Here is a 12,905-nt window from a genome sequence, read left to right as displayed (position 1 = left end):
AAAAAAAAAAAACCCAAACCTGCTGCAGTGGACCCTCAGGTGGGAAGGAGAAGCAATGCCTAGTTTCCACTCATCCTCCAGGTATCCCTTAAACCTTGCTTTCTCCGAAAGTCTTCCTGGAAGCCCAGATTTGTTCCCAGGCCCCGACATGGCTCCATAGCATCCTGTTCTTCTCTGTCCTATAAAGGCTCCCACAAATGTCAGTCTTCTTAGGACAGAGAGCTGTTCAGTAGAGCCCTGCCTCCTTTCTTCCCACTGCTCCCCACTCTCTCAACACAAAGTAGCAAAAAAACAAAAACAAAAAACAAACCTGTTTCATCAATTCCAACAAACAGTGACCCTACAGGACTGAGTAGAACTACCCCATAGGGTTTCCAAGGAGCAGCTGGTAGATTTGAACTGCTGACCTTTTGATTAGCAGTCAAACATTTAGCCACTGTGCCACCAGGGCTCCCAGCACAGAGTAATTGCTCAGCAATACTGGCACCTGGCCAATGCCTACAGCCACAGATACCAAACGACGATAATGACGTGAGAGAGGAGATGTTGTGCCGCCATAAAAAGCTTTCTCCTCGAGCTCCCTGTAGTCATTGGTACACATGACAAGAGGGATTCTTGGGATCGTTGTTGCCATTGGACTATACACCCAAAACGCAAGCCCACAACTTTGGCCTTGTTTTAGGAGCGTGCATGTTCTCACTTTTTGGAATGGTTTGATAGGCACATAAACACTTGGGTACCTTACAGTGTTAAGGGAAATAGTCATTAATATAGGATCTCTTTGTTCACTTGGAATATTCACCTCAAATATAAATTGGGTTTAAAAAAACCCCACAAATACATTATCAGAATTCAGTGCATAACAACTTAATATTATATGCTATTTTCCTGTCACAATTTAAGGCAGCTCTTTTTTTTTTTTTTTTTCCATCAAGGGCAAAGTCTTTCTGTTAGGCAGAATTATGAAATACTCAATGTTTGAAAGAAAATCAGCTTCAAGGGCTTCTTAAATTTGTAAAGATCCCACCCTGGAATGAGTCCTATACCACAATCTATTACCCCCACAAACAGACTGCTAGCTAAGGCTGGCAGTTCGAACCCATGTAGTGGCTTCACGGGAGAAAGACCTGATGATCTCCCATAAAGGTTACAGCCTAGAAAACCCTATGTGGCAGTCGTACCCATCACAAGGGGTCACTATGAGTTGGAACCACCTCGTTGGCACCTAACAACAATGACAAGCAAATATTTACTTCTCAGGAGACCAAAAAAAAAAAAAAAAACCCAGTGCCGCCAAGTCAATTTCGACTCATGTGACCCTACAGGACAGAGTAGAACTGCCCCATAGAGTTTCCAAGGAGCTTCTGGTGGATTCGAACTGCCGCCCCTTTGGTTAGCAGCCGTAGCACTTAACCACTACGCCACCAGGATTTCCTCTCATTATCCAAAGAGATAACCCCATGGCCCTTGGATTGCTTCTCTGTACTTTTCATGTGAAGGTCTGTGCGTAGCATATGGGAGTTTCTTTGGAAATACTTAACGCACTTGGCTGCTAATTGAAAAGATGGAGATTCAAGTCCACCCAGAGGCACCTCAAAAGAAAGGCCTTATCATCAAAATTGGCCCTTGGAAACCCTATGGTGGACAATCCTACTCTGACACATATGGGGTCACCCTGAGTCGGAACCAATTTGAAGGCAACTGGTAGTGGTGTAGAGTATATGCTTGAATTGGCTATTAACTGCCTCTCCTCCAGCCATTTCAATCTCAGACATCGTCTCCACAGCTTCCAGTGAAGCTCAGTTGTGCCTACTGCTGTCTCTCCCTACACAAAGAGGCCGCCATTCTGTTTGAGCTTTGGCAACCGGCTTGCTCAGCACGCTGAATTTCACAACTTTCCCTTGACAATTGCCCCCTGAGCCTGCTGTGCAAAAGAGGGCACCTGCAAAATAGGGACAAAAATGTGCTCCATTCGCTTCAGCGAGAAGAAAGGGAATGTGGCTGCCCTGTTAAACTGCATTACCTTTGAATTCCATTTTATGTTTTGGGCGAAGCTATTAAATTTGTGGGCACAAACAGGATCTCTTTGAAGTTAACAAGAGGCACACTATGAAAGAAGGGATATGGCTATTACCGCACATTTTACGTGTTAGACAAATATAGTCCCAGGATTGTACATACAGTCTGCAATTACATGAAGCAAAGTGCTTTTCTTTCTTTTTCACCTTACTTAGAAAGAGTGTTTCTCCCTGGAAAGAGCTCTGTTGGATTTTCTCATTCCATTTCTCCAGTCCCCCAATGTATTTACTTTTTGAATCAAAGGAAAAAAATGCCATCCTTATAAATGAGCAAAAGGGTGACCGCTACAACCATCAGCAGAGTTTATGGAAGGCATCATGGTAGACTGGAAGAAGCAAGGCTGGCGGGTGTGTGTTACAACTGGTTTCATGTTTTCAGTCTACCACATGGCAATCGTTTTACCCTGGGCAAGTCATTTAGCCCTCAGATATCCTAGATGCACCATGGAATGCAAAGGATACCTAGTTTAATGCTTGCTGTGGAGTTAAATGAGATGGGATATATAGACATGTGTTCTTAGTGGATGACAAAAGCCCGTTCAAAAAAAAAAATTCTGTTATTTTCCCCTATTATTGACATGTTTTCTAAGCATTTTGTCTTGCTCAATTGAGAAATCAAGTATCAGCAAAGAAGGAAAAGTCCACTAAGACTTTCTTAGGAGCTGGTGAAAGAAGCTATCCCTTGATGTGTGTGTGGGATTGAGGTGGAGGATAGAATTCACTGAGACCCAAGAGATAAGCCAGACTCAGATGCTATTGGCTAGAAGGTCTGTGAAAGTACCTAGAAAATCTCACCAACACGAGAAAAGCGCTAAAAGAAACTCCTTTGGTATCTGGTTACACTGAGTTCAAATCAACCAAAAACTGTTGAGATAAAAAAAACACAAAATTTGCAAATACCTGCTTTTCATTATAATTTCAATACATTTTCTCACTCTTCAAATTTTAATCATGTATGCATTCTTAGCTATTGCATTTTTTTTTGGGGGGGGGGTACTGTCTTAAGCTGGGTTCTCCAGAGAAGCAAAACCAGTGAATATGAATATACATGTGGAGAGAGAGATTTATCCCAAGGAAATGGCTCATGTGGTTGTAGAGCTGTCAAGTCCCAAGTTTGTATGTCAGGCATTGGCCTGGAAGCTTCTCCTGACTCACGTAGCTGCAGGGGCTGATGAATCCAAGTCTGGCAAGAAATACGGCAGACAGCTGGCTCAAGTCCCAAGAACCGGATGTCAGCTGATGACAAGCCAGATGTGGGATCCACAGAAAGCAAGCAAGCTTTGCCAGAACATCCATATATATATTGGACGCAGGTCACACTCTGGAAGAAACTCCCCTTATAACTGATTGGCTGATCACATCACAGAAGATGAATACAACTGCCAAACTACATCATTACACAAAAAGCCAAACTATATCATTACATAACTGCCAAATCACTGAGAATCGTGGCCCAGCCAAGATGACACACAGTCTTAACCACCACAGTCCACCCCTTGTCAACTTGGCACCTATACACATCTTCTTAAACTATACACAATCTCTAAATAAAGACAATTACAAAGTCATACTTGCTCCTAACATGAGATGACTAATGTGTGTACAACTGAAAATGCACTGGCCCCATTTACATTTCATATTTTATAAGAAAACAAAAATATTTGATGCACACATATGAGGAAGAAATACTCATAACAATTAGAGTCCTCATTTCTGCAATTGGTCATGTGGTGGTAACTGGTATTTACAACTACCCTCTTCCACCACCCATTCCATATTCTCTTTACCCTCAGCAAGTACCTCAGCTAGTCGTGGTCCTTTGCCTGGTGGAGTGACCCTAACCTTCATTCCTGAAGGGTCTGGACCATTAGTAGTCATGTTGGAATTGGGTTGCTGTAGTTTTCCATTTATTTTAATTAAAGGGTATGGTTGTACTAAGAGATGCCCTAAGAAATCACCTGTATTCCAGATATACTCTTTTTTACCTCTATTATGCAATATCAATCTGATTTCCCCTTGGTAATCAGGGTCAATCACACCAACCAACATGGTAAATTCCTTCTTTGCCTGGATCAGAGGCATGAGGAACCCAAAGTAGCCGGGTGGCATTCTTAACTTCCAGTTCAATGGAAAACATGCTGTATCTCCAAGTGGGAGCATTTCTCCCTTTGGAACTAAGACCTCTAGACCTGCAGAGAAGAGCCACAGGGACAGGAAGCAAAAATTTTGTGAGTGGGTCACTAGGGATAATAGTGAGTGGTACCACTCCCATTTCACTACTTGACTCCTGAAATTGTGAATTCTGGCTATGGGAAAAATTGCATAATATGTTAGATACTAGTTTAGAGCATATACAACTTCCTAGAAAGCATTTGCAAAAACCATGCAATGTGTTACCACCTAGCCGGTGCCATACTTGTGTCTTTAAAAGGCCATTCCATCCTTCTATCAAACCAGTTGCTTCAGGATGATGGGGAACATGGTAAGACCAGTGAATTCCATGAGCATTGGCCTGTTGCCATATTTCATTTGCTGTGAAGTGAGTTCCTTGAACCAAGGCAGTGCTGTGTGAGATACCATGACGTTAGGTAAGGAATACTGTGAGTCCATGGATGGTAATTTTAACAGAGGCAATGCATGCAGGGAAAGCAAATTCATACCAGAAGTGTCTATCCCAGTAAGAATGAAATGTTGCCCTTTCCATGATGGAAGCAATTCAATGTAATCAACCTGCCACCAGGTTGCTGGCTGATCACCTTGAGGAATGGTGCCATACTGGGGACTCAGTGTTGGTCTCTGTTGCTAGCAGATTGGGCACTCAGCAGTGGCTGTAGTGAAGTCAGACTTGGTGAGTAGAAGTCTGTGTTGCTGAGTTCATGCATAACCTCCATCCCTGCCACCATGGCCACTTTGTTCATGAGCTCATTGGGCAATGGCAGGAGTGGCAGGGGAAAAAGGATGACTGGTTTCCACAGAACACGACATCCTATCCACTTGATTGTTAAAATGCTCCTCTGCCTTTAAATACTCTCATCCTTTGGTGAGCCTTCACATAAGACACAAATGTCTTTACTTCTCTGGCTCATTCAGAGAGGTCTATCCACATATCTCTTTCCCAAAAATCTTTGTCTCCAATTTTCCAATCGTGTTCCTTCCAACTCCCTGACCGTCCAGCCAAACCATTGGCCACAACCCATGAATCAGTATACGATCACACATCTGGTCATTTCTCCTTTGAAGCAAAGTGAACCACCAGTGTACTGCCCAAAATTCTGCCCACTGGGAGGATTTCCCTTCACCACTGTCCTTCAGGGAGGTCCCAGAAAGGGGCTGTAGTCCTGCTGCTGTTCACTTTCGAGTGGTGCCTCTATATTGTGCAGAGCCATCTGTAAACCAGTCACGAATTTTCTCTCCCTGAGTCAACTGATGATAAGGAACTCCACATGAGGCCATATGTGCAGAATGGGAGAGAGTAGGCAATGTGACATGAGTGGAGACCATGAGCATTTTGGCCTCTTCCTCGTGCAACTTATTTCAAGCTCTGCTCGAATCCAATCTCGTATATACCACTTCCATTTAATGATGAAGTGTGGCTGTGCAAGTCAAATTCATGATTCTGTGGGTCAGAAAACACTCAGCTCATGATGGGCAGTTCAGGCCACATGGTGACTCAGTGGCCCATGGTTCACCTTCAGCCTCCACTAAGGCCCAGCAACAAGCCAAAGGCTTTTTCTCAAAAGGACAGTAGTTATCTGCAGAAGAGGAAGGCCTTTACTCCAAAATTATAAGAGTTTGCACTGTAATTCACCAATAAGAGCCTGCCAAAGCCTCCAAACTGCATCTTTATGTGCCACTGACATTTCAAACACTATTAAATCAGCCAGGTCAAACGGCCCAAGTGAAAGAGCAGCTTGCACAACATGCTGAATCTGTTGCAGAGCCTTCTCTTGTTCTGGACCCCACTCAAAACTAGCAGTTTTCGAGTCACTTGATAAATAGGCCAGAGTAGCACACCCAAATGAGGGGTATGTTGCCTCTAAAATGAAAGAGGCCCACAAGTGGTTGTGTCTTCTTTTTAGTTGTAGAAGGTGCCAGTTGTAACAACTTATCCTTCATTTTAGGAGGAATATGTAGACATGGCCTACACCACTGGACCTCTAGAAATTTCATGGAGGTGGAAGGCACCTGAAATTTGGTGAGATTAATTTCCCACCCTCTTTAGCATGCAAATGCTTTACCAGTAAGTCCAGAGTCATTGACACTTCTTTCTTACTAGGTTGAATCAGCATAATGTCATCAGCGTAATGAACTAGCCTGACAATTTGTGGAAGGCTATATACCTTTACTGCCCTACCTACTATCAAGCTCTTTGCAAACTAAATTATGACACAGGGCTGGAGAGTTGATATACCTCTGAGGTAGCGCAGTAAAGGTATATTGCTGGTCTTGCCAGCTGAAGGCAAACTGCTTCTGGTGTTCCATTGCAAATGGAATCGAGAAAAAAAGCATTGGCCATCTCAATAGCTGCATACCAAGTGCCCAGAGATTTATTAATTTGCTCAAGCAATGAAAGCCACATCTGAAACAGCAGCTGCAATTGGAGTCACCACCCTTTAGTTAATCTTAATCCACTGTCATTCTCCAAGATCCATCTGTTTTTTTCAAGGCCAAAGGTTGAGTTGACTGGAGATATGGTGGGAATCACCGCCCCTGCATCCTTCAAGTATTTGATGGTAGCATTAAACTCTGCAATTCCCCTAGGAAGGCAGTATTGCTTTTGTTGTACTATTTTCCTAGATAGGGGCAGTTCTAATAGCTTCCTTTTGGCTTTTCCTACCAAAATAGCCATCTCTCCATTTGTCAGGGATCCAGTGTGAAGGTTCTGCCAGTTGCTGAGTTTATCTATTCCAATTATGCATTCTGTTGCTGGAGAAATCACTACAGGATGGGTTTTGGAACCCACTGGACTCACTGTGAGATGAACCTGAGCTAAGATTCCATTAATATCCTGACCTCCATAGTCCCCACTCTGACTGGTGGGATACAGTGATGTTTTGGGTCTCCTGGAATTAGTGTCGGTTCAGAGTCAGTATTCAGTAATCCCCTAAAAGTCTGATTATTTCCTTTTCCCCAATGAACAGTCACTCTCGTAAAAGGACACAGATCCCTTTGGGGAAGGCTGGAAGAAAGATCAACAGTGTAAGTTTTTGGCAGTGTAGTAGGGCCCTTCCTCAGGTGGATCCATCCTCCCCATCATTCAAAGGCTGTGGGACTGTAAACTGGCTCAAGTCTGGGAATTGATTGAGGAGACATGACCCTCTGTTCTGGTGATTTCAGTTAGACTGCTGTCCACTTGACCTAGATTTCTTCTACTTATACAGATCAAGTAAATACTTAGTAGATTTCCCACCTATTTCACTCGTAGGGACACCAGGACTAAGTAGCCAATCCATAAGTCCATAAGAATCAGACTATTCTGATTACTGCTTTGACTCTGCTGTCCATTACAATAACCAAGCTCAGCTTGTCTTTGTCGATTGAGTGACACCAATTGGCCCCTACCCCATGGGGTCCCATCAGCCCCATTGTAGTTAGGTGTCTTAGTTCAGTTAGGGCAGTTACCACGATCAAATCTGACTTACATAAGATAGCAATCACAGCAATCTGCAAGGATGCTTGTTCCTCACCGTGCGGTAAAAGTTGTGTCTTCTGGGCACTCCATGTGTGGATCTGTGAGTCAACCTGATAAATCCACCCTAACATGCCAGTTTCCCTAAGACTTCAGATAGCTATTTCTACAGTATACCAAGGCAGGTCTGGTACTTTAGCTTGATTTACTGTAGGCCACCCTGTAATGCATGCTTCAGCGAACCAACCAAAATAACTATTAGATCCTTTCCTACCCTCTTGAGCTGAAACACTGAATGAGGAATCTGTGCTTAGTGGGCCCGTATCCATAAACTCAGACTGCTCCATCTTTATGTTCCTTGCACCATTATCCCACATCCTTAATAGCCATTCCCACACATATTCCCCAGGTTTCTGTTCGTACATATTAGAAAACTAAGCAGTTATTTTGCAGTGCAGCATACCTCTTCCTGGGTCAAACTTTACACTTCGTCTTTTGGCGATCACTGGGACTTAAGTCTAGTTGTAGGTCTAGACGCAAAAATAGGTGGTGGGAGTGGGTCCTGGAACATTCAACAATGTCTTGCAAGGTATCTACCTCAGGTGATGCCCCAGGCAATGACCCAGGCACCACCCCATGCAATTTCTCAGACAAAGACTCTTCAGGTACAACTGGGTTAATCTAATCAGATGGAGTGGAAGGGATAATGATTTTACTAGAGATGGTGGCTTAGCAGATAAAGATGGCATGATATCTTCAGATGGGAGTAAGAGGGCTAGCTCTGTTGGCAGGAGTGATTCAACAGAATTTAGGGCTCAGTGTCCCCAGCTTCCTGATTATCAGCCCATATGTCCCAACCCAAGTTTCAGGATCCCATTTTTTTCCCAATCAATGCCCTCAGTTTAACTTCAGATGCCATTTGAGGTTGGGAATTCAATTGGCATTGTAATTCTGCCACTCTTATGATAAGACTCTGTGTTTGGTTTTCAGCAATGTGAGCTCTGTTACTACAAGAAATAAGGCTTTTTTTCAGGACACAAGTGGAAACTTAGAGGACTTTTATGTGGTGTTTGAGCTGTGAGTTTGAAGACCTGAACTCATCTCTTTCTTTTACCACTCTGTCTAGCAAAAGTAGGACCAACCAACCAGCTTGCCTATACTTATCATTTTGACAAAATTGTAGAAAAGTATTAAACGTGATCACCCAGAGCCTTGCTTCTCACCAATACTTGATCTATTGGTGCTGATATTTTGCATATTAATATTGCTATCTCACACCATGGATTAGCAGCACCCTCTTCACTGCTGGAGGCAGATTCATCAGCACCTTTAATACTAGTCAGACTTGAGAACCAATTTATAAAATTCATCCTTATGATTCTGTTTCTCTAGAACCACTCCCAGTACCAAATCTTTTAGGCTGGATTCTCTAAAGAAGCAAAACCAATGACGTGTATACGCTTCACTGGTTTTGGTTCTCTAGAGAACCCAACCTAATACACACACACACACACACACACACACACACACACACACACATATATATATATAAAAATATATATATACATATATATAAAACAGAGACAGATTGAGATTTATCTCAAGGAAATGGCTCATATGGTTATAGAGGCTGGCAAGTCCCAAGTCTATGTGTCAGGCTAAAGGCTTCTCCTGATTCACGTAGACACAGGAGCTGATGAAACCGAGATCAGCAGGTCAGATGACAGGATGCTGGCTCATAGGCTGCAGGGGCTGATGAATCCCAAGATCAGCAGGTAAGATGGCAGGCCACTGCCCATATGCTGATGAATCCCAAGACTGTCAGACAATATGGCAGGCAGCTGGCTCAAGTCCCAAGAACTAGAGGTCAGAAGATGACCAGCTGGATGCAAGATCCATAGCAAGCAAGTGAGATTTGCCAGAACATCTAAACATATATTGAATGCAGGCCACACTCCTGAGAAAACTCCCTTTACAATTGATTGGCTGATCACATCAGATCACATCATGGAGGATGATTACATCATTACATAACTTCCAAATTACATTTTCATTGTATAACTACCAAACTACATCATTATATAACTGCCAAACCACTGAAAATCATGGTTCAGCCAGGTTGACACACAACCTTTTGAAAATACATATGTTCCTGCCACATTAAAGGAGGATAGAGGCTTATTGTTAATTAAGCTCTGGAAACAAAATTCTGGTCCATCTTTGAAGAAGGAGCACACACACACACACACACACCTGTAAACAAAGGGTTTTCTATATGAGTAGAGGGCCTGTGGCTTGATGCCTGTTACACCGACTTAGTATATACTTACTTTTGAGATCTAAGTTCCTGGCTCCTGCTGTGATCTGTGTCGTGATTTTCGTGTCAATCTTTACAGTGTGGAGATTGCTGGTGTCCCTTGATATCATCACATTGTGCCACTGATTGTCATTGAGAGGTTTATTTGAGCTCCCTTTGATAAGGTTAGCACCATTTCCCAAATCAAACACGTAATGTAAGTACCTGGGGAAATAATGAGAAGGTGGGAAAGTACCATCACGTTTTGAATTTTTGATGGAGTCAAATTAGGCATTATACATGGAGATTTTTTTTCATGTAGTTCCATCCTTGCTAGAAGTGAGTTTAATAGAGGCTCGCCTAATAAGAAGGCATGAAACACTAATCTGTTTCAGCAAATGGGGCTCTTCATTGTCTTCACTATAGAAAACCATGGAAATTATTTTTAAAATCATGGTCTACATTCCACTTCATGACTTTGGGTGGTCAATATGGTTAATCATATCTTTCCTCTTTCCTTTCCACCACCCCTCCAACCTGTGCTAACCAAGCTGACCTGGTGATTCTTTTCACTTTTTTACGTGCCTTTCCTCTCCATCTTAATGCCTGTTTCTATATGTGGGATGGGCACTGGAATCATCCTTTAAGACTCAGCTCACATATTCACCCACAATGTCTCATACGTTTTCCTAATTTCTCTAAGTCCCTTCTTGAGCCTTTGCACATGGTCATCTTTGGAAACTTTTAATACTGCTTTTTCTGTTATATTTATGTATTCATTTGCCTGTATCCCCTAGGGTTGTGTGTGGGTATACACGTGGCTGGGATGAGTGGGGATTGGGGATGTACACAAAGGTGGTGAGGAACATACATTTCATACCCCTTTAGTGCCTAGCAATCACCTAGCTCATTGTACACATGCAATCATATTTGTGGAATCAATCCATAAATGTTTGAATCAATAAAAAGATACCAAATATTCATCAAAGCTGCAAGGAAGTTCCATAAAAATCTTTCTTTATACATTCTTCAGAGAGCTCTGACAAAATTAAGCTTGAGTTAAATGTGATTTTGTGAAAATTAAGCAATCGAATTACTTGAATTAACTAGTTAACACAAATTAGTCTACAAACTTTTGTTGTAGAAATTCTTTTGCAGCATTACAGTGTGCATGTCATGAAATCTACATTTGAAGTGCAAAACTGATGAAATACCTACCATGAATTATGGCTTGATGTTATTCATACCTCACGTGTATAAGTATACAGGCAAAATACTATACTAAATCTCTATTAACTCTAGAAGATATTTTAGAAGTAATTCAAACAAATATAATATTTGCCCCCATCCCCACCACCTTACAAGCCAAAGCATTCTGTTTAATGCATATTTCTGGAAATTGGAGCCCATTTTTCCAAAGTTTCATTTATGTGTCATTGAACTGACATATACTTACCCTTTAACTAATTCAACCACAATGAAGTCATTTCCATCCCCACTGTTATACAGAATTAGTCCATCTAGGGATGTTGTCTTAAACTGGAAAAAAAGATGCATAGAGGTGTAGGCTTGTAATGTAGCTAAGGCAACATAGCTCGATTTGGTCTTAAAGGTGACAGGGTCGGCTATGATGTTCCTGAAGCCAAATCTGGCATTGAGCTCACAATAATCAATGTCGCCGTTTTTACACAAGTCAATGTATGCCATCCCGTTAAACGTCAGGCTCTGCAGATGACCAATGAAGTTGGAGGGGACAGAAGACAGATACCGACGTTCAGTGATGATGCCAGTCTCTATGTTATGGAACTCCAGCCTTGTGTGATCACCTGCCATTTGACCTAAAAGGAAAGATAATGTGTTACTACTTTCTTTATCTGAAAGGCACTTTCAACTTCTGACTTCCGTTACAATATCACGTTTTAAAATATAAGTATTCAAATACTCCCCCAATATTTGGTTGCATTTAATATGAGCACAAAGGTAACATTAAAGAATGAGAGGGACTTATAAAATTTTCTTAGGTCAGGCTTTAATCTCTGTCCAAATTTTAGTGTCAACAAAAAAACTTCATTAACCAGAGTTATAGAATTATTAAAAGTAGAAGGAAAGAATGGAGGGAGGGGAGAGAGGAAGGAAGGAATGGAGGGAAGGATAGAGGGGAAGAGAGGGACAGAAGAAGAGAGTGAGAGTGAGGAAAAACAAGGAAGGACAGAAAGGAGGGAGGGAGGGAGGGAGTGAACTATGAAGATGTGTTTGAATTTAAATATTTACTTCTCATCTTGCCTTCTCTGTGCTCGTCTTTCTTCACACCAACCTCTCAACCACTTCGGAATTTCTGTGGATAACCTTTGGACTCATTGCATTTCCCTTGCACTTATGTTTTAGACATTTAAATGGAGCAAAATGTACGCCCTGAAGGCATGGCCAATTTTGAGAATGCTGGGAAAATCTGCCAACATGACTGCAAGATATAATCTTCTTTAAACATGCTAGTATGAAGCTTGGTGTCAGGTTTAGTCATTCTCTGTTCAACTCAGTCCCCATCCCTCTTCATTCTACCATGTTTCTCTGTCAAACCCATTAAAAACTGGCCTCGTCCCCTTTTTACTTACAGAGTGATAATTGTACCTATCTGCAAGGTTGACGGTAAAATAAAAAATGTAAGCTTTTTTTTTTTAAATGAAAAAAATGTTATGATGTCATAACATCAATACAAGGAACTCTTGTCAGTACTAGTGGTTCACTCCCAGCATCTTGCCCTTATCTAATTAAACTGCCATTCACTTTCTCCAAAAAAAAAAAAAAAATTTAATTGCAATTAAGTTCTTCCAGGTGCTAGCTTCCCTGCTCAATTCAGTATAGTAAGAATATTTATTGACCTTACCCTCTCCCATCATCCATG

The 12,905-nt window shown here is 41.9% G+C and overlaps 1 protein-coding gene across 19 annotated transcripts in view; it reads right to left on the bottom strand.

Annotated features, from left to right (window-relative positions):
• Positions 1-12,905, bottom strand: part of NRXN1 (neurexin 1) — a 1,235,746-nt gene that overhangs the window by 604,476 nt on the left and 618,365 nt on the right. For all 19 annotated transcript variants that reach the window (XM_023557243.2, XM_003417609.4, XM_064277107.1 and 16 more), the window contains 2 exons: positions 11,460-11,841; positions 10,038-10,228 (listed from right to left, as the gene is read on the bottom strand). In XM_023557243.2, coding sequence (XP_023413011.2) covers positions 10,038-10,228; positions 11,460-11,841 — 573 coding nt within the window. The remainder of the gene's footprint in view (positions 1-10,037; positions 10,229-11,459; positions 11,842-12,905) is intronic.

The sequence above is a fragment of the Loxodonta africana genome, chromosome 26, assembly GCF_030014295.1.
Source record: "Loxodonta africana isolate mLoxAfr1 chromosome 26, mLoxAfr1.hap2, whole genome shotgun sequence".
In the NCBI taxonomy this organism is placed as follows: domain Eukaryota; kingdom Metazoa; phylum Chordata; class Mammalia; order Proboscidea; family Elephantidae; genus Loxodonta; species Loxodonta africana.
This window is presented reverse-complemented; position numbering and strand designations above follow the sequence as displayed.